Consider the following 15,658-nt stretch of genomic DNA (forward strand, 5'->3'; position numbering starts at 1 on the left):
GATTCCATCCACAGCACTCATATGCTGGCATCACGCCATCAACCCTACCATGCCAGTGTAAGGTATTCCTGTACTGTTATACCCAGGCAATGTGTTTGCAACACCAGATTTACTGTGGCTAGGGAACCATGTTAGAGACTTAGTGAACACAGGCCTAATAAATAGCTCCACTTTGTTTTCCGAAGCACTCTTAATTATTTTTCTAGGGACCATACATTCCTTTTCTTACATGTCACTTTTGAGCGTTAAGACTTTTTCACAGAGACAATGATTATGCAAGTGACCCAAAGGCCTACAGTTTAGCTTCTGCCTGTCTCTCATGGTACAAGCAGCTTTCTACTCGTAGATGCAGCCAACTCAACGATGAGCTAACATGAGGACCCTTGTTTTCTCTCTGTGGCCTCCTTTAGAGACCTGGCAGGCTGTTCTGGATGGTTCCACTGTGTCTGGCAGCCTGGCTCAGTGTGGGGCGGATAATTAGGGCTGCACCCCATCTTGTGGTGGAACTAAGAACAAGAATTTTATTTGACCCTCTTCTTAATAACATGGAACATTCTGGTGAAAAGGTAAAAGAGGCTGGCTCTTTTCTACCTTGACTCTACTCTATTCTTAACCAATTCATGTTTGAACCTACACATTAGGCATGCAAGCCTAAATTGAAAGCACTAAATGACAAGCTTTCCTAAACTGATGTAGTATTGCAGCTCATATAGGTTAGGACTTCTCCTAGGTGTAGGTTATTATTATAGGTTCAGACAGGATTCTAGGGATTGTCAAAATGAGCAGGACCAAAGAAATCCAGTGTACCTGTATGAATACACTGGCTGATGAACTTGAAACGTGGTGTGTATGAGGTATGAGTGACGTGTGTCAACATGAGAACTAAAGCTCTGAAGGTCGGCATGGTAGGAAGGCCTGTGACATGTGTCTCCAGTCCAGAAAATGAAACAGGTGACAATGATTCATAGACATATATTTCTTTTTGTGAAAAACATAGTTACTGTTGCAGAAATATACATAGTGTATTGCATGAATACACATTCTAAATTGCTCACTAAATGTTAAATGGCTCAACAATTCTATATTTTCTTTAAGTTCAAATTTACAACTTGTATGAGATTTTACTCTTATGGTCTGATGGTTCAAGTAAGGAACATATTATTCCTATTTAGGCTTAATGTGGCTGATATTTAATCTGACAGTAAGGAACAAAGTACTGTTAAAACTACTCAAATAGGAAGAAATAGGAATTTAAAAAAATAGTTCCGCAAACTCATCTTCTCTTTTAGAGTGTATTTTTGCATTGGACTTATTCATTTAGTTGATACATGCAAATGCACCACAAGTTTAGTCTGAAACTGTTTTGACAGATTGTGTCAAAACGATCATTATCACACTTCCTCTCTTGGAAACACACATTCTCTAGAAAAAAAAGATTTTCTTAATTACCACTAACAGGTTTTCTTGGGTTATAAACACAATTTTTGCAGTAAGGCTTGTCTACTGACTAAACTACTGTTTGGATTGAGCATATCGCCTGTCAACCACACAACCTTCATAACACCAGCTGCAGAATGTTACAAATGTTTTGTTCCGTTTTATATTGTGGGGCAAAAAGTTACACAATATTTCAATATGACTATCACAACAAAATAAGCTTTCTTGTGCACAAAACACACAAACTAACCATTGCTTGTTAAAAAAAAGAGATTAGCATTGAATCAATAGACATAAAAGCAAGTACTCTACAGAAAAAAACTACATATCATGTTTAACTACATGTTCTGCCCCTGTGATCAAAGAAAAGCTATCTAAAACACTTTCTCACACCCAAACACATAGATTGATGGAAGCAGTCCTCATGGGAGATCATCTAGACAGTAACAAAGGTATTCCTGGATCTAAGGCTTCCAGAGCTGTTGGCAGAACCTCTTCTGTAAGCAATCATTGCCTTCTGGCTGAGCATGCCATGCTTATACAGAGCAACCAGCAACTGGTTACGGAACTTTTGCCCCACAAAAGCGTACAGGACTGGGTTCAAAGCACAGTGCATGAAGGCCATCACTTGAGTCACATTCAAGGAAAGCTCCACCCTGCTCCATAGACTGCAGGTCACCCCACCAAGAGATTGCCCTCTTATGAGTGTGTCCAACAAAACACTGACATTATAGGGAAGCCAGCAGAGCACAAAAGCAAAAACCACTGCCATGATGACACGCATGGCCTTGTGTTTCTGTCCGTTTCGGGCTCGGAACAGAGTCCCGGCAGTGCCCCCATAGCAGACCACCATCACCCCAAGGGGTACGAAGAACCCCAGCGTGTGGCGTAGGACGCGGACACAAACTCGCCAGCGGTTGCCACTCTCAACTGTCAGGCTTTCGTAGCAGAGCATCTGGTCTCCTTGATCTTCCAGCATCATGGCCTCCCTCTGAAGTACCACAGGCAACGACAGCAGAGCAGACGCCATCCAGACCACGCCACACACCAGCCACACCATTTGGCGCCGTTGAGGCAGAGCCCGGGTGGCCTTCACAATTGCAAGGTAGCGATCAACGCTAATGCAGGCCAGTAGGAAGACACCTCCGTAAAAGGATGTCTCTTGCAGTCCTGATAGGAGTTTGCAGAGGAAAGTGCCAAAGATCCATTGGGAGTACACGTACACCGCCCAAAAGGGAAGAGTGAGAGCAAAGAGGAGGTCGGCCACGGCCAGTTGCATCAGGTAGATGTCTGTGGAAGTCTTGCTCTTCTCCATGGAACATATCACAAAGATGACCACACTGTTTCCTATCACACTCAGCACTGAGACGGTGATGTAGGTGATCATGAGGCCCACACTGCTTAAACCCGGTACGGCCAGACTACAAGGGGCAGAGGAGACCTTTTCATCCAGAGGTAAGTCTGTGTAGTTGGTGTCCTCGAAGAGGTGATAGTCAACTTCAATTTCTCTCATGACTGTGGTCTGTGTTTAATGAAAAAAATGTCATTTTTCGTTTTTGTTGTGAAAAACAAATAAACAAATGTATAAACAAAAGTGGACAACAACAAAAGTACTACAGTGTCATCCTAGCCTAACACACCTAGGTGAAAATTAAATTTTAAGTAATTATAGTTCAAATATATCTATTATATTACATTCAGTTATATACAGTCACCATCAAATGTGATTGTCCAATGACATTTTTTTTTTCATTTGCTCGAGCACAAGTGGATTAATATCAAATTGATGAACAGATAACAGACCAGAAGAACCAAGTAATAAATATGCTCACTTTATTCAACTTTGTGGTAATCTATCAACTGACTTTGGAGATAGCAGTAAATTACTTAAAATATACTGTACATATGGCAACAGACTTTAACTTCTTACCAGGCTATGTTCTTCCTCGAGAGTGGCCGTGGACAAAAAAGTAAAAAAATAAAAAAGACTGATGAGGAAAAGAGTCGTTCTCATGTTATTTCTGTTTTTCTGTCTTTACAGTCCCCAACAGTGTTTCAACGGATTTCATAATAATGACTGCTCTATAATGAAACAATGTAGGAAGTAAACAGCTTCACAGATATTATCAGCTTCAGAGAGCCAAACCACAAAAACTGTGAGAGAGAGAGAGAGAGAGCAAGAAAAAACTGAGAGACAAAGCGAGACGGGTGTAAGAAAGACAACACCTCACAGCCAGTAGTACAGGTAAAATGTTTTTAGGATGGGAACCCTATTAACTCTATCATGAAAAGAAAACTATGACATTCACATGAGACAAATATTTGCTAGAAAGAAAGAAATTCAACTTCAATCAGACAGCAAACCATCAAGGCTAAATCTATCCGAGTAAATGCCAGGAGAGAGTTTCGAACCCACGAGGAGTTACACCATTGGAAATTGTCCAACGCCTTAACCGATCAGCCATCCTAGTCATTAATTGTTTTTAATTGGACCCAAAATGGATGTAAAACCAATAACCACAGGCCAAGTTTCTCATTACAACATCACCAAAATACCAGGAGTGGGGTTGGAACCCACGACGATTTACATCCATTGGAACTTGAGTCCAACGCCTTAACCACTCGGCCATCCTGGTTATGGAAAACTATTACTTCGACCCGAAATAGATGTAAAACCAAAAACCACAGGCCAAGTTTCTCATTAAAACATCACGAAAATACAAGAAGCGGGGTTCAAACCAACAAGGATATACACCTGTAAAACCAACAATCTGAGGCAAAATGTGTCCATCAAACAACAACAACATACCAGGAGTGGGATTTGAACCCACAAGGATTTACATCCATTGGAACTTGAGTCCAACGCCTTAACCGCTCAGCCATCATGGTCATTGATTGTTTTTAATTGGACCCGAAATGGATTTAAAACCAATAACCACAGGCCAAGTTTCTCATTACAACATCACCAAAATACCAGGAGTGGGGTTCGAACCCACGAGTATTTACATCCATTGGAACTTAAGTCCAACGCCTTAACCGCTCAGCCATCCTGGAGATCTACAGAAAGAAATTCAACCTAAATCAGACGTCAAACCAACAACCGAAGGCTAAATCGATCCAAGTACATACCAGGAGTGGGGTTCGAAACCACGAGGATTTACATCCATTGGAACTTGAATCCAACGCCTTAACCTCTCGGCCATCCTGGTGATGGAAAGCTATTACTTCGACCCGAAATGGATGTAAAACCAAAAACCGCAGGCCATGTTTCTCATTAAAACGTCACCAAAATACAAGGAGCGGGGTTCAAACCAACAAGGATATACACCTGTAAAACAAACAATCTGAGGCCAAATGTGTCCATCAAACAACAACAACAACATACCAGGAGTGGGGTTCGAACCCACGAGGATTTACATCTATTGGAACTTGAGTCCAACGCCTTAACCGCTCGGCCATCCTGGTGATGGAAAGCTATCACTTCGACCCGAAATGGATGTAAAACCAATAACCGCAGGCCAAGTTTCTCATTAAAACATCACCAAAATACCAGGAGTGGGGTTCGAACCCACGAGGATTTACATCCATTGGAACTTAAGTCCAACGCCTTAACCGCTCGGCCATCCTGGTGATCTACAGAAAGAAAATCAACCCAAATCAGATGTCAAACCAACAACCGAAGGCTAAATCGATCCAAGTACATACCAGGAGTGGGGTTCAAACCCACGAGGATTTACATCCATTGGAACTTGACTCCAACGCCTTATCCGCTCGGCCATCCTGGTCATTGATTGTTTTTAATTGGACCCGAAATGGATGTAAAACCAAAAACCACAGGCCAAGTTTCTCATTACCACATCACCAAAATACCAGGTTCGAACCCACGAGGATTTACATCCATTGGAACTTAAGTCCAACGCCTTAACCGCTCGGCCATCCTGGTCATTGATTGCTGTTACTTGGACCCGAAATGGATGTAAAACCAATAACCACAGGCCAATTTTCTCATTAAAACATCACCAAAATACCAGGAGTGGGGTTCAAACCCACGAGGATTTACATCCATTGGAACTTAAGTCCAACGCCTTAACCGCTCGGCCATCCTGGTGATCTACAGAACGAAATTCAACCTAAATCGTCAAACCATCAACTGAAGGCCAAATCGATCCGAGTAAATACCAGGCGTGGGGATCAACCCCACGAGAATTTACATCCATTGGAACTTAAGTCCAACGCCTTATTCGCTCAAGCATCCTGGTGATCTACAGAAAGAAATTCAACCGAAATCAGACGTCAAACCAACAACCGTAGGCTAACTCGATCCAAGTACATACCAGGAGTGGGGTTCGAACCCACGAGGATTTACATCCATTGGAACTTGAGTCCAACGCCTTAACCGCTCGGCCATCCTGGTGATGGAAAGCTATCACTTCGACCCGAAATGGATGTAAAACCAAAAACCGCAGGCCAAGTTTCTCATTAAAACGTCACCAAAATACAAGGAGCGGGGTTCAAACCAACAAGGATATACACCTGTAAAACCAACATTTTGAGGCCAAATGTGTCCATCAAACAACAACAACATACCAGGAGTGGGATTTGAACCCACGAGGATTTACATCCATTGGAACTTGAGTCCAACGCCTTAACCGCTCGGCCATCCTGGTCATTGATTGTTTTTAATTGGACCCGAAATGGATGTAAAACCAAAAACCACAGGCCAAGTTTCTCATTAAAACATCACCAAAATACAAGGAGCGGGGTTCAAACCAACAAGGATATACACCTGTAAAACCAACAATTTGAGGCCAAATGTGTCTATCAAACAACAATTACATACCAGGGGTGGGATTTGAACCCACGAGGATTTACATCCATTGGAACTTGAGTCCAACGCCTTAACCGCTCGGCCATCCTGGTCATTGATTGTATTTAATTGGACCCGAAATGGATGTAAAACCAATAACCACAGGCCAAGTTTCTCATTACAACATCACCAAAATACCAGGAGTGGGGTTCGAACCCACGAGGATTTACATCCATTGGAACTTAAGTCCAACGCCTTAACCGCTCGGCCATCCTGGTGATCTACAGAACTAAATTCAACCCAAATCGTCAAACCATCAACTGAACGCCAAATCGATCCGAGTAAATACCAGGCGTGGGGATCAACCCCACGAGAATTTACATCCATTGGAACTTAAGTCCAACGCCTTATTCGCTCAAGCATCCTGGTGATCTACAGAAAGAAATTCAACCGAAATCAGACGTCAAACCAACAACCGTAGGCTAACTCGATCCAAGTACATACCAGGAGTGGGGTTCGAACCCACAAGGATTTACATCCATTGGAACTTGAGTCCAACGCCTTAACCGCTCGGCCATCCTGGTGATGGAAAGCTATTACTTCGACCCGAAATGGATGTAAAACCAAAAACCGCAGGCCAAGTTTCTCATTAAAACGTCACCAAAATACAAGGAGCGGGGTTCAAACCAACAAGGATATACACCTGTAAAACCAACATTTTGAGGCCAAATGTGTCCATCAAACAACAGCAACATACCAGGAGTGGGATTTGAACCCACGAGGATTTACATCCATTGGAACTTGAGTCCAACGCCTTAACCGCTCGGCCATCCTGGTCATTGATTGTTTTTAATTGGACTCGAAATGGATGTAAAACCAAAAACCACAGGCCAAGTTTCTCATTAAAACATCACCAAAATACAAGGAGCGGGATTCAAACCAACAAGGATATACACCTGTAAAACCGACAATCTGAGGCCAAATGTGTCTATCAAACAACAATAACATACCAGGAGTGGGATTTGAACCCACGAGGATTTACATCCATTGAAACTTGAGTCCAACGCCTTAACCGCTCGGCCATCCTGGTCATTGATTGTTTTTAATTGGACCCGAAATGGATGTAAAACCACAGGCCAAGTTTCTCATTACAACATCACCAAAATACCAGGAGTGGGGTTCGAACCCACGAGGATTTACATCCATTGGAACTTAAGTCCAACGCCTTAACCGCTCGGCCATCCTGGTGGCCTACAGAAAGAAATTCCACCTAAATCAGACGTCAAACCATCAACTGAAGGCCAAATCGATCCTAGTAAATACCAGGCGTGGGGATCAACCCCACGAGAATTTACATCCATTGGAACTTAAGTCCAATGCCTTATTTGCTCAAGCATCCTGGTGATCTACAGAAAGAAATTCAACCTAAATCAGACGTCAAACCAACAAACGCAGGCTAACTCGATCCAAGTACATACCAGGAGTGGGGTTCGAACCCACGAGGATTTACATCCATTGGAACTTGAGTCCAACGCCTTAACCGCTCGGCCATCCTGGTCATTGATTGCTTTTAATTGGACCCGAAATGGATGTAAAACCAATAACCACAGGCCAATTTTCTCATTAAAACATCACCAAAATACAAGGAGCAGGGTTCAAACCAACAAGGATATACACCTGTAAAACCAACAATCTGAGGCCAAATGTGTCCATCAAACAACAACAACAACAACATACCAGGAGTGGGATTTGAACCCACGAGGATTTACATCCATTGGAACTTGAGTCCAACGCCTTAACCGCTCGGCCATCCTGGTCATTGATTGTTTTTAATTGGACCCGAAATGGATGTAAAACCAATAACCACAGGCAGAGTTTCTCATTACAACATCACCAAAATACCAGGAGTGGGGTTTGAACCCACGAGGAATTACATCCATTGGAACTTAAGTCCAACGCCTTAACCACTCGGCCATCCTGGTCATTGATTGTTTTTAATTGGACCCGAAATGGATGTAAAACCAATAACCACAGGCAGAGTTTCTCATTACAACATCACCAAAATACCAGGAGCGGGGTTTGAAACCACGAGGAATTACATCCATTGGAACTTGAGTCCAACGCCTTAACCGCTCGGCCATCCTGGTGATCTACAGAACGAAATTCAACCCAAATCGTCAAACCATCAACTGAAGGCCAAATCGATCCGAGTAAATACCAGGCGTGGGGATCAACCCCACGAGAATTTACATCCATTGGAACTTAAGTCCAACGCCTTATTCGCTCAAGCATCCTGATGATCTACAGAAAGAAAATCAACCTAAATCAGACGTCAAACCAACAACCGAAGGCTAAATCTATCCAAGTACATACCAGGAGTGGGGTTCAAACCCACGAGGATTTACATCCATTGGAACTTGACTCGAACGCCTTATCCGCTCGGCCATCCTGGTCATTGATTGTTTTTAATTGGACCCGAAATGTATGTAAAACCAAAAACCACTGGCCAAGTTTCTCATTACCACATCACCAAAATACCAGGAGAGGGGTTCGAACCCACGAGGATTTACATCCATTGGAACTTAAGTCCAACGCCTTAACCGCTCGGCCATCCTGGTGATCTACAGAACGAAATTCAACCTAAATCGTCAAACCATCAACTGAAGGCCAAATCGATCCGAGTAAATACCAGGCGTGGGGATCAACCCCACGAGAATTTACATCCATTGGAACTTAAGTCCAACGCCTTATTCGCTCAAGCATCCTGGTGATCTACAGAAAGTAATTCAACCGAAATCAGACGTCAAACCAACAACCTTAGGCTAACTCGATCCAAGTACATACCAGGAGTGGGGTTCGAACCCACGAGGATTTACATCCATTGGAACTTGAGTCCAACACCTTAACCGCTCGGCCATCCTGGTCATTGATTGCTTTTAATTGGACCCGAAATGGATGTAAAACCAATAACCACAGGCCAATTTTCTCATTAAAACATCACCAAAATACAAGGAGCAGGGTTCAAACCAACAAGGATATACACCTGTAAAACCAACAATCTGAGGCCAAATGTGTCCATCAAACAACAACAACATACCAGGAGTGGGATTTGAACCCACGAGGATTTACATCCATTGGAACTTGAGTCCAACGCCTTAACCGCTCGGCCATCCTGGTCATTGATTGTTTTTAATTGGACCCGAAATGGATGTAAAACCAATAACCACAGGCAGAGTTTCTCATTACAACATCACCAAAATACCAGGAGTGGGGTTTGAACCCACGAGGAATTACATCCATTGGAACTTGAGTCCAACGCCTTAACCGCTCGGCCATCCTGGTCATTGATTGTTTTTAATTGGACCCGAAATGAATGTAAAACCAATAACCACAGGCCAAGTTTTTCATTACAACATCACCAAAATACCAGGAGTGGGGTTCGAACCCACGAGGATTTACACCCATTGGAACTTAAGTCCAACGCCTTAACCACTCGGCCATCCTGGTGATCTACAGAACGAAATTCAACCTAAATCAGACGTCAAACCATCAACTGAAGGCCAAATCGATCTGAGTAAATACTAGGCGTGGGGATCAACCCCACGAGAATTTACATCCATTGGAACTTAAGTCCAATGCCTTATTCGCTCAAGCATCCTGGTGATCTACAGAAAGAAATTCAACCTAAATCAGACGTCAAACCAACAACCGTAGGCTAACTCGATCCAAGTACATACCAGGAGTGGGGTTCGAACCCACGAGGATTTACATCCATTGGAACTTAAGTCCAACGCCTTAACCGCTCGGCCATCCTGGTGATCTACAGAACGAAATTCAACCCAAATCGTCAAACCATCAACTGAAGGCCAAATCGATCCGAGTAAATACCAGGCGTGGGGATCAACCCCACGAGAATTTACATCCATTGGAACTTAAGTCCAACGCCTTATTCGCTCAAGAATCCTGGTGATCTACAGAAAGAAATTCAACCGAAATCAGACGTCAAACCAACAACCGTAGGCTAACTCGATCCAAGTACATACCAGGAGTGGGGTTCGAACCCACGAGGATTTACATCCATTGGAACTTGAGTCCAACGCCTTAACCGCTCGGCCATCCTGGTCATTGATTGCTTTTAATTGGACCCGAAATGGATGTAAAACCAATAACCACAGGCCAATTTTCTCATTAAAACATCACCAAAATACAAGGAGCAGGGTTCAAACCAACAAGGATATACACCTGTAAAACCAACAATCTGAGGCCAAATATGTCCATCAAACAACAACAACAACAACATACCAGGAGTGGGATTTGAACCCACGAGGATTTACATCCATTGGAACTTGAGTCCAACGCCTTAACCGCTCGGCCATCCTGGTCATTGATTGTTTTTAATTGGACCCGAAATGAATGTAAAACCAATAACCACAGGCCAAGTTTTTCATTACAACATCACCAAAATACCAGGAGTGGGGTTCGAACCCACGAGGATTTACATCCATTGGAACTTAAGTCCAACGCCTTAACCACTCGGCCATCCTGGTCATTGATTGTTTTTAATTGGACCTGAAATGGATGTAAAACCAATAACCACAGGCAGAGTTTCTCATTACAACATCACCAAAATACCAGGAGCGGGGTTTGAACCCACGAGGAATTACATCCATTGGAACTTGAGTCCAACGCCTTAACCGCACGGCCATCCTGGTGATCTACAGAACAAAATTCAACCCAAATCGTCAAACCATCAACTGAAGGCCAAATCGATCCGAGTAAATACCAGGCGTGGGGATCAACCCCACGAGAATTTACATCCATTGGAACTTAAGTCCAACGCCTTATTCGCTCAAGCATCCTGGTGATCTACAGAAAGAAAATCAACCTAAATCAGACGTCAAACCAACAACCGAAGGCTAAATCTATCCAAGTACATACCAGGAGTGGGGTTCAAACCCACGAGGATTTACATCCATTGGAACTTGACTCCAACGCCTTATCCGCTCGGCCATCCTGGTCATTGATTGTTTTTAATTGGACCCGAAATGTATGTAAAACCAAAAACCACAGGCCAAGTTTCTCATTACCACATCACCAAAATACCAGGAGAGGGGTTCGAACCCACGAGGATTTACATCCATTGGAACTTAAGTCCAACGCCTTAACCGCTCGGCCATCCTGGTGATCTACAGAACGAAATTCAACCTAAATCGTCAAACCATCAACTGAAGGCCAAATCGATCCGAGTAAATACCAGGCGTGGGGATCAACCCCACGAGAATTTACATCCATTGGAACTTAAGTCCAACGCCTTATTCGCTCAAGCATCCTGGTGATCTACAGAAAGTAATTCAACCGAAATCAGACGTCAAACTAACAACCGTAGGCTAACTCGATCCAAGTACATACCAGGAGTGGGGTTCGAACCCACGAGGATTTACATCTATTGGAACTTGAGTCCAACACCTTAACCGCTCGGCCATCCTGGTCATTGATTGCTTTTAATTGGACCCGAAATGGATGTAAAACCAATAACCACAGGCCAATTTTCTCATTAAAACATCACCAAAATACAAGGAGCAGGGTTCAAACCAACAAGGATATACACCTGTAAAACCAACAATCTGAGGCCAAATGTGTCCATCAAACAACAACAACATACCAGGAGTGGGATTTGAACCCACGAGGATTTACATCCATTGGAACTTGAGTCCAACGCCTTAACCGCTCGGCCATCCTGGTCATTGATTGTTTTTAATTGGACCCGAAATGGATGTAAAACCAATAACCACAGGCAGAGTTTCTCATTACAACATCACCAAAATACCAGGAGTGGGGTTTGAACCCACGAGGAATTACATCCATTGGAACTTGAGTCCAACGCCTTAACCGCTCGGCCATCCTGGTCGTTGATTGTTTTTAATTGGACCTGAAATGGATGTAAAACCAATAACCACAGGCAGAGTTTCTCATTACAACATCACCAAAATACCAGGAGCGGGGTTTGAACCCACGAGGAATTACATCCATTGGAACTTGAGTCCAACGCCTTAACCGCACGGCCATCCTGGTGATCTACAGAACAAAATTCAACCCAAATCGTCAAACCATCAACTGAAGGCCAAATCGATCCGAGTAAATACCAGGCGTGGGGATCAACCCCACGAGAATTTACATCCATTGGAACTTAAGTCCAACGCCTTATTCGCTCAAGCATCCTGGTGATCTACAGAAAGAAAATCAACCTAAATCAGACGTCAAACCAACAACCGAAGGCTAAATCTATCCAAGTACATACCAGGAGTGGGGTTCAAACCCACGAGGATTTACATCCATTGGAACTTGACTCCAACGCCTTATCCGCTCGGCCATCCTGGTCATTGATTGTTTTTAATTGGACCCGAAATGTATGTAAAACCAAAAACCACAGGCCAAGTTTCTCATTACCACATCACCAAAATACCAGGAGAGGGGTTCGAACCCACGAGGATTTACATCCATTGGAACTTAAGTCCAACGCCTTAACCGCTCGGCCATCCTGGTGATCTACAGAACGAAATTCAACCTAAATCGTCAAACCATCAACTGAAGGCCAAATCGATCCGAGTAAATACCAGGCGTGGGGATCAACCCCACGAGAATTTACATCCATTGGAACTTAAGTCCAACGCCTTATTCGCTCAAGCATCCTGGTGATCTACAGAAAGTAATTCAACCGAAATCAGACGTCAAACCAACAACCGTAGGCTAACTCGATCCAAGTACATACCAGGAGTGGGGTTCGAACCCACGAGGATTTACATCTATTGGAACTTGAGTCCAACACCTTAACCGCTCGGCCATCCTGGTCATTGATTGCTTTTAATTGGACCCGAAATGGATGTAAAACCAATAACCACAGGCCAATTTTCTCATTAAAACATCACCAAAATACAAGGAGCAGGGTTCAAACCAACAAGGATATACACCTGTAAAACCAACAATCTGAGGCCAAATGTGTCCATCAAACAACAACAACATACCAGGAGTGGGATTTGAACCCACGAGGATTTACATCCATTGGAACTTGAGTCCAACGCCTTAACCGCTCGGCCATCCTGGTCATTGATTGTTTTTAATTGGACCCGAAATGGATGTAAAACCAATAACCACAGGCAGAGTTTCTCATTACAACATCACCAAAATACCAGGAGTGGGGTTTGAACCCACGAGGAATTACATCCATTGGAACTTGAGTCCAACGCCTTAACCGCTCGGCCATCCTGGTCATTGATTGTTTTTAATTGGACCTGAAATGGATGTAAAACCAATAACCACAGGCAGAGTTTCTCATTACAACATCACCAAAATACCAGGAGCGGGGTTTGAACCCACGAGGAATTACATCCATTGGAACTTGAGTCCAACGCCTTAACCGCTCGGCCATCCTGGTCATTGATTGTTTTTAATTGGACCTGAAATGGATGTAAAACCAATAACCACAGGCAGAGTTTCTCATTACAACATCACCAAAATACCAGGAGCGGGGTTTGAACCCACGAGGAATTACATCCATTGGAACTTGAGTCCAACGCCTTAACCGCACAGCCATCCTGGTGATCTACAGAACAAAATTCAACCCAAATCGTCAAACCATCAACTGAAGGCCAAATCGATCCGAGTAAATACCAGGCGTGGGGATCAACCCCACGAGAATTTACATCCATTGGAACTTAAGTCCAACGCCTTATTCGCTCAAGCATCCTGGTGATCTACAGAAAGAAAATCAACCTAAATCAGACGTCAAACCAACAACCGAAGGCTAAATCTATCCAAGTACATACCAGGAGTGGGGTTCAAACCCACGAGGATTTACATCCATTGGAACTTGACTCCAACGCCTTATCCGCTCGGCCATCCTGGTCATTGATTGTTTTTAATTGGACCCGAAATGTATGTAAAACCAAAAACCACAGGCCAAGTTTCTCATTACCACATCACCAAAATACCAGGAGAGGGGTTCGAACCCACGAGGATTTACATCCATTGGAACTTAAGTCCAACGCCTTAACCGCTCGGCCATCCTGGTGATCTACAGAACGAAATTCAACCTAAATCGTCAAACCATCAACTGAAGGCCAAATCGATCCGAGTAAATACCAGGCGTGGGGATCAACCCCACGAGAATTTACATCCATTGGAACTTAAGTCCAACGCCTTATTCGCTCAAGCATCCTGGTGATCTACAGAAAGTAATTCAACCGAAATCAGACGTCAAACCAACAACCGTAGGCTAACTCGATCCAAGTACATACCAGGAGTGGGGTTCGAACCCACGAGGATTTACATCTATTGGAACTTGAGTCCAACACCTTAACCGCTCGGCCATCCTGGTCATTGATTGCTTTTAATTGGACCCGAAATGGATGTAAAACCAATAACCACAGGCCAATTTTCTCATTAAAACATCACCAAAATACAAGGAGCAGGGTTCAAACCAACAAGGATATACACCTGTAAAACCAACAATCTGAGGCCAAATGTGTCCATCAAACAACAACAACATACCAGGAGTGGGATTTGAACCCACGAGGATTTACATCCATTGGAACTTGAGTCCAACGCCTTAACCGCTCGGCCATCCTGGTCATTGATTGTTTTTAATTGGACCCGAAATGGATGTAAAACCAATAACCACAGGCAGAGTTTCTCATTACAACATCACCAAAATACCAGGAGTGGGGTTTGAACCCACGAGGAATTACATCCATTGGAACTTGAGTCCAACGCCTTAACCGCTCGGCCATCCTGGTCATTGATTGTTTTTAATTGGACCCGAAATGAATGTAAAACCAATAACCACAGGCCAAGTTTTTCATTACAACATCACCAAAATACCAGGAGTGGGGTTCGAACCCACGAGGATTTACACCCATTGAAACTTAAGTCCAACGCCTTAACCACTCGGCCATCCTGGTGATCTACAGAACGAAATTCAACCTAAATCAGACGTCAAACCATCAACTGAAGGCCAAATCGATCTGAGTAAATACTAGGCGTGGGGATCAACCCCACGAGAATTTACATCCATTGGAACTTAAGTCCAATGCCTTATTCGCTCAAGCATCCTGGTGATCTACAGAAAGAAATTCAACCTAAATCAGACGTCAAACCAACAACCGTAGGCTAACTCGATCAAAGTACATACCAGGAGTGGGGTTCGAACCCACGAGGATTTACATCCATTGGAACTTAAGTCCAACGCCTTAACCGCTCGGCCATCCTGGTGATCTACAGAACGAAATTCAACCCAAATCGTCAAACCATCAACTGAAGGCCAAATCGATCCGAGTAAATACCAGGCGTGGGGATCAACCCCACGAGAATTTACATCCATTGGAACTTAAGTCCAACGCCTTATTCGCTCAAGAATCC

At 43.5% G+C, this 15,658-nt stretch overlaps 1 protein-coding gene and 50 non-coding genes across 51 annotated transcripts; all 51 read right to left on the bottom strand.

Annotated features, from left to right (window-relative positions):
• Nucleotides 1-1,100: 1,100 nt before the first annotated feature.
• cxcr2 (chemokine (C-X-C motif) receptor 2) lies at nt 1,101-3,497 on the bottom strand. Its single transcript, XM_062455487.1, has 2 exons — nt 3,368-3,497; nt 1,101-2,959 (listed from the first exon to the last, which is right to left on the bottom strand). The coding sequence occupies exons 1-2, from the start codon at nt 3,449-3,451 to the stop codon at nt 1,874-1,876; spliced, it is 1,170 nt and encodes a 389-aa protein (XP_062311471.1). The 5' UTR covers nt 3,452-3,497; the 3' UTR covers nt 1,101-1,873.
• Nucleotides 3,498-3,990: 493 nt separating this feature from the next.
• On the bottom strand, nt 3,991-4,073 carry trnal-caa (transfer RNA leucine (anticodon CAA)). Its single transcript has one exon. It is a non-coding gene; the product is annotated as a tRNA-Leu (tRNA).
• Nucleotides 4,074-4,243: 170 nt separating this feature from the next.
• Nucleotides 4,244-4,326, bottom strand: trnal-caa (transfer RNA leucine (anticodon CAA)). Its single transcript has one exon. It is a non-coding gene; the product is annotated as a tRNA-Leu (tRNA).
• Nucleotides 4,327-4,408: 82 nt separating this feature from the next.
• On the bottom strand, nt 4,409-4,491 carry trnal-uaa (transfer RNA leucine (anticodon UAA)). Its single transcript has one exon. It is a non-coding gene; the product is annotated as a tRNA-Leu (tRNA).
• A 72-nt stretch (nt 4,492-4,563) lies between these two features.
• Nucleotides 4,564-4,646, bottom strand: trnal-caa (transfer RNA leucine (anticodon CAA)). Its single transcript has one exon. It is a non-coding gene; the product is annotated as a tRNA-Leu (tRNA).
• Nucleotides 4,647-4,819: 173 nt separating this feature from the next.
• Nucleotides 4,820-4,902, bottom strand: trnal-caa (transfer RNA leucine (anticodon CAA)). Its single transcript has one exon. It is a non-coding gene; the product is annotated as a tRNA-Leu (tRNA).
• Nucleotides 4,903-4,984: 82 nt separating this feature from the next.
• On the bottom strand, nt 4,985-5,067 carry trnal-uaa (transfer RNA leucine (anticodon UAA)). The gene has a single exon. It is a non-coding gene; the product is annotated as a tRNA-Leu (tRNA).
• A 72-nt stretch (nt 5,068-5,139) lies between these two features.
• trnal-caa (transfer RNA leucine (anticodon CAA)) lies at nt 5,140-5,222 on the bottom strand. The gene has a single exon. It is a non-coding gene; the product is annotated as a tRNA-Leu (tRNA).
• Nucleotides 5,223-5,462: 240 nt separating this feature from the next.
• trnal-uaa (transfer RNA leucine (anticodon UAA)) lies at nt 5,463-5,545 on the bottom strand. Its single transcript has one exon. It is a non-coding gene; the product is annotated as a tRNA-Leu (tRNA).
• Nucleotides 5,546-5,768: 223 nt separating this feature from the next.
• On the bottom strand, nt 5,769-5,851 carry trnal-caa (transfer RNA leucine (anticodon CAA)). Its single transcript has one exon. It is a non-coding gene; the product is annotated as a tRNA-Leu (tRNA).
• Nucleotides 5,852-6,021: 170 nt separating this feature from the next.
• trnal-caa (transfer RNA leucine (anticodon CAA)) lies at nt 6,022-6,104 on the bottom strand. Its single transcript has one exon. It is a non-coding gene; the product is annotated as a tRNA-Leu (tRNA).
• Nucleotides 6,105-6,274: 170 nt separating this feature from the next.
• Nucleotides 6,275-6,357, bottom strand: trnal-caa (transfer RNA leucine (anticodon CAA)). The gene has a single exon. It is a non-coding gene; the product is annotated as a tRNA-Leu (tRNA).
• Nucleotides 6,358-6,439: 82 nt separating this feature from the next.
• trnal-uaa (transfer RNA leucine (anticodon UAA)) lies at nt 6,440-6,522 on the bottom strand. The gene has a single exon. It is a non-coding gene; the product is annotated as a tRNA-Leu (tRNA).
• Nucleotides 6,523-6,745: 223 nt separating this feature from the next.
• On the bottom strand, nt 6,746-6,828 carry trnal-caa (transfer RNA leucine (anticodon CAA)). The gene has a single exon. It is a non-coding gene; the product is annotated as a tRNA-Leu (tRNA).
• Nucleotides 6,829-6,998: 170 nt separating this feature from the next.
• trnal-caa (transfer RNA leucine (anticodon CAA)) lies at nt 6,999-7,081 on the bottom strand. The gene has a single exon. It is a non-coding gene; the product is annotated as a tRNA-Leu (tRNA).
• A 170-nt stretch (nt 7,082-7,251) lies between these two features.
• Nucleotides 7,252-7,334, bottom strand: trnal-caa (transfer RNA leucine (anticodon CAA)). The gene has a single exon. It is a non-coding gene; the product is annotated as a tRNA-Leu (tRNA).
• A 75-nt stretch (nt 7,335-7,409) lies between these two features.
• Nucleotides 7,410-7,492, bottom strand: trnal-uaa (transfer RNA leucine (anticodon UAA)). The gene has a single exon. It is a non-coding gene; the product is annotated as a tRNA-Leu (tRNA).
• A 227-nt stretch (nt 7,493-7,719) lies between these two features.
• On the bottom strand, nt 7,720-7,802 carry trnal-caa (transfer RNA leucine (anticodon CAA)). Its single transcript has one exon. It is a non-coding gene; the product is annotated as a tRNA-Leu (tRNA).
• Nucleotides 7,803-7,978: 176 nt separating this feature from the next.
• On the bottom strand, nt 7,979-8,061 carry trnal-caa (transfer RNA leucine (anticodon CAA)). The gene has a single exon. It is a non-coding gene; the product is annotated as a tRNA-Leu (tRNA).
• Nucleotides 8,062-8,143: 82 nt separating this feature from the next.
• trnal-uaa (transfer RNA leucine (anticodon UAA)) lies at nt 8,144-8,226 on the bottom strand. The gene has a single exon. It is a non-coding gene; the product is annotated as a tRNA-Leu (tRNA).
• Nucleotides 8,227-8,308: 82 nt separating this feature from the next.
• trnal-caa (transfer RNA leucine (anticodon CAA)) lies at nt 8,309-8,391 on the bottom strand. Its single transcript has one exon. It is a non-coding gene; the product is annotated as a tRNA-Leu (tRNA).
• A 388-nt stretch (nt 8,392-8,779) lies between these two features.
• On the bottom strand, nt 8,780-8,862 carry trnal-uaa (transfer RNA leucine (anticodon UAA)). The gene has a single exon. It is a non-coding gene; the product is annotated as a tRNA-Leu (tRNA).
• A 223-nt stretch (nt 8,863-9,085) lies between these two features.
• trnal-caa (transfer RNA leucine (anticodon CAA)) lies at nt 9,086-9,168 on the bottom strand. Its single transcript has one exon. It is a non-coding gene; the product is annotated as a tRNA-Leu (tRNA).
• Nucleotides 9,169-9,338: 170 nt separating this feature from the next.
• On the bottom strand, nt 9,339-9,421 carry trnal-caa (transfer RNA leucine (anticodon CAA)). Its single transcript has one exon. It is a non-coding gene; the product is annotated as a tRNA-Leu (tRNA).
• Nucleotides 9,422-9,503: 82 nt separating this feature from the next.
• Nucleotides 9,504-9,586, bottom strand: trnal-caa (transfer RNA leucine (anticodon CAA)). The gene has a single exon. It is a non-coding gene; the product is annotated as a tRNA-Leu (tRNA).
• An 82-nt stretch (nt 9,587-9,668) lies between these two features.
• trnal-uaa (transfer RNA leucine (anticodon UAA)) lies at nt 9,669-9,751 on the bottom strand. The gene has a single exon. It is a non-coding gene; the product is annotated as a tRNA-Leu (tRNA).
• Nucleotides 9,752-9,978: 227 nt separating this feature from the next.
• trnal-uaa (transfer RNA leucine (anticodon UAA)) lies at nt 9,979-10,061 on the bottom strand. The gene has a single exon. It is a non-coding gene; the product is annotated as a tRNA-Leu (tRNA).
• A 223-nt stretch (nt 10,062-10,284) lies between these two features.
• On the bottom strand, nt 10,285-10,367 carry trnal-caa (transfer RNA leucine (anticodon CAA)). The gene has a single exon. It is a non-coding gene; the product is annotated as a tRNA-Leu (tRNA).
• Nucleotides 10,368-10,543: 176 nt separating this feature from the next.
• trnal-caa (transfer RNA leucine (anticodon CAA)) lies at nt 10,544-10,626 on the bottom strand. Its single transcript has one exon. It is a non-coding gene; the product is annotated as a tRNA-Leu (tRNA).
• An 82-nt stretch (nt 10,627-10,708) lies between these two features.
• Nucleotides 10,709-10,791, bottom strand: trnal-uaa (transfer RNA leucine (anticodon UAA)). The gene has a single exon. It is a non-coding gene; the product is annotated as a tRNA-Leu (tRNA).
• Nucleotides 10,792-10,873: 82 nt separating this feature from the next.
• On the bottom strand, nt 10,874-10,956 carry trnal-caa (transfer RNA leucine (anticodon CAA)). The gene has a single exon. It is a non-coding gene; the product is annotated as a tRNA-Leu (tRNA).
• Nucleotides 10,957-11,179: 223 nt separating this feature from the next.
• On the bottom strand, nt 11,180-11,262 carry trnal-caa (transfer RNA leucine (anticodon CAA)). The gene has a single exon. It is a non-coding gene; the product is annotated as a tRNA-Leu (tRNA).
• An 82-nt stretch (nt 11,263-11,344) lies between these two features.
• On the bottom strand, nt 11,345-11,427 carry trnal-uaa (transfer RNA leucine (anticodon UAA)). The gene has a single exon. It is a non-coding gene; the product is annotated as a tRNA-Leu (tRNA).
• A 223-nt stretch (nt 11,428-11,650) lies between these two features.
• trnal-caa (transfer RNA leucine (anticodon CAA)) lies at nt 11,651-11,733 on the bottom strand. Its single transcript has one exon. It is a non-coding gene; the product is annotated as a tRNA-Leu (tRNA).
• Nucleotides 11,734-11,903: 170 nt separating this feature from the next.
• On the bottom strand, nt 11,904-11,986 carry trnal-caa (transfer RNA leucine (anticodon CAA)). Its single transcript has one exon. It is a non-coding gene; the product is annotated as a tRNA-Leu (tRNA).
• An 82-nt stretch (nt 11,987-12,068) lies between these two features.
• trnal-caa (transfer RNA leucine (anticodon CAA)) lies at nt 12,069-12,151 on the bottom strand. Its single transcript has one exon. It is a non-coding gene; the product is annotated as a tRNA-Leu (tRNA).
• Nucleotides 12,152-12,233: 82 nt separating this feature from the next.
• Nucleotides 12,234-12,316, bottom strand: trnal-caa (transfer RNA leucine (anticodon CAA)). Its single transcript has one exon. It is a non-coding gene; the product is annotated as a tRNA-Leu (tRNA).
• A 223-nt stretch (nt 12,317-12,539) lies between these two features.
• On the bottom strand, nt 12,540-12,622 carry trnal-caa (transfer RNA leucine (anticodon CAA)). The gene has a single exon. It is a non-coding gene; the product is annotated as a tRNA-Leu (tRNA).
• Nucleotides 12,623-12,704: 82 nt separating this feature from the next.
• trnal-uaa (transfer RNA leucine (anticodon UAA)) lies at nt 12,705-12,787 on the bottom strand. Its single transcript has one exon. It is a non-coding gene; the product is annotated as a tRNA-Leu (tRNA).
• A 223-nt stretch (nt 12,788-13,010) lies between these two features.
• trnal-caa (transfer RNA leucine (anticodon CAA)) lies at nt 13,011-13,093 on the bottom strand. Its single transcript has one exon. It is a non-coding gene; the product is annotated as a tRNA-Leu (tRNA).
• A 170-nt stretch (nt 13,094-13,263) lies between these two features.
• On the bottom strand, nt 13,264-13,346 carry trnal-caa (transfer RNA leucine (anticodon CAA)). The gene has a single exon. It is a non-coding gene; the product is annotated as a tRNA-Leu (tRNA).
• Nucleotides 13,347-13,428: 82 nt separating this feature from the next.
• Nucleotides 13,429-13,511, bottom strand: trnal-caa (transfer RNA leucine (anticodon CAA)). Its single transcript has one exon. It is a non-coding gene; the product is annotated as a tRNA-Leu (tRNA).
• An 82-nt stretch (nt 13,512-13,593) lies between these two features.
• On the bottom strand, nt 13,594-13,676 carry trnal-caa (transfer RNA leucine (anticodon CAA)). The gene has a single exon. It is a non-coding gene; the product is annotated as a tRNA-Leu (tRNA).
• Nucleotides 13,677-13,758: 82 nt separating this feature from the next.
• On the bottom strand, nt 13,759-13,841 carry trnal-caa (transfer RNA leucine (anticodon CAA)). The gene has a single exon. It is a non-coding gene; the product is annotated as a tRNA-Leu (tRNA).
• A 223-nt stretch (nt 13,842-14,064) lies between these two features.
• Nucleotides 14,065-14,147, bottom strand: trnal-caa (transfer RNA leucine (anticodon CAA)). The gene has a single exon. It is a non-coding gene; the product is annotated as a tRNA-Leu (tRNA).
• An 82-nt stretch (nt 14,148-14,229) lies between these two features.
• On the bottom strand, nt 14,230-14,312 carry trnal-uaa (transfer RNA leucine (anticodon UAA)). The gene has a single exon. It is a non-coding gene; the product is annotated as a tRNA-Leu (tRNA).
• Nucleotides 14,313-14,535: 223 nt separating this feature from the next.
• Nucleotides 14,536-14,618, bottom strand: trnal-caa (transfer RNA leucine (anticodon CAA)). Its single transcript has one exon. It is a non-coding gene; the product is annotated as a tRNA-Leu (tRNA).
• Nucleotides 14,619-14,788: 170 nt separating this feature from the next.
• Nucleotides 14,789-14,871, bottom strand: trnal-caa (transfer RNA leucine (anticodon CAA)). The gene has a single exon. It is a non-coding gene; the product is annotated as a tRNA-Leu (tRNA).
• Nucleotides 14,872-14,953: 82 nt separating this feature from the next.
• On the bottom strand, nt 14,954-15,036 carry trnal-caa (transfer RNA leucine (anticodon CAA)). The gene has a single exon. It is a non-coding gene; the product is annotated as a tRNA-Leu (tRNA).
• Nucleotides 15,037-15,118: 82 nt separating this feature from the next.
• Nucleotides 15,119-15,201, bottom strand: trnal-uaa (transfer RNA leucine (anticodon UAA)). Its single transcript has one exon. It is a non-coding gene; the product is annotated as a tRNA-Leu (tRNA).
• Nucleotides 15,202-15,428: 227 nt separating this feature from the next.
• On the bottom strand, nt 15,429-15,511 carry trnal-uaa (transfer RNA leucine (anticodon UAA)). The gene has a single exon. It is a non-coding gene; the product is annotated as a tRNA-Leu (tRNA).
• Between the last annotated feature and the right edge of the window lie 147 nt (nt 15,512-15,658).

The sequence above is a fragment of the Osmerus eperlanus genome, chromosome 3, assembly GCF_963692335.1.
Source record: "Osmerus eperlanus chromosome 3, fOsmEpe2.1, whole genome shotgun sequence".
Lineage (NCBI taxonomy): Eukaryota > Metazoa > Chordata > Actinopteri > Osmeriformes > Osmeridae > Osmerus > Osmerus eperlanus.

Bases quoted from the DNA above. Each gene is read 5' to 3' on its own strand.
- cxcr2 (XM_062455487.1), bottom strand. From the start codon at position 3,451: ATGAGAACGACTCTTTTCCTCATCAGTCTTTTTTATTTTTTTACTTTT. The intron at 2,960-3,367 runs GTAAGAAGTTAA...CATTAAACACAG, and splicing joins TCGAGGAAGAACATAGCCTG to ACCACAGTCATGAGAGAAAT.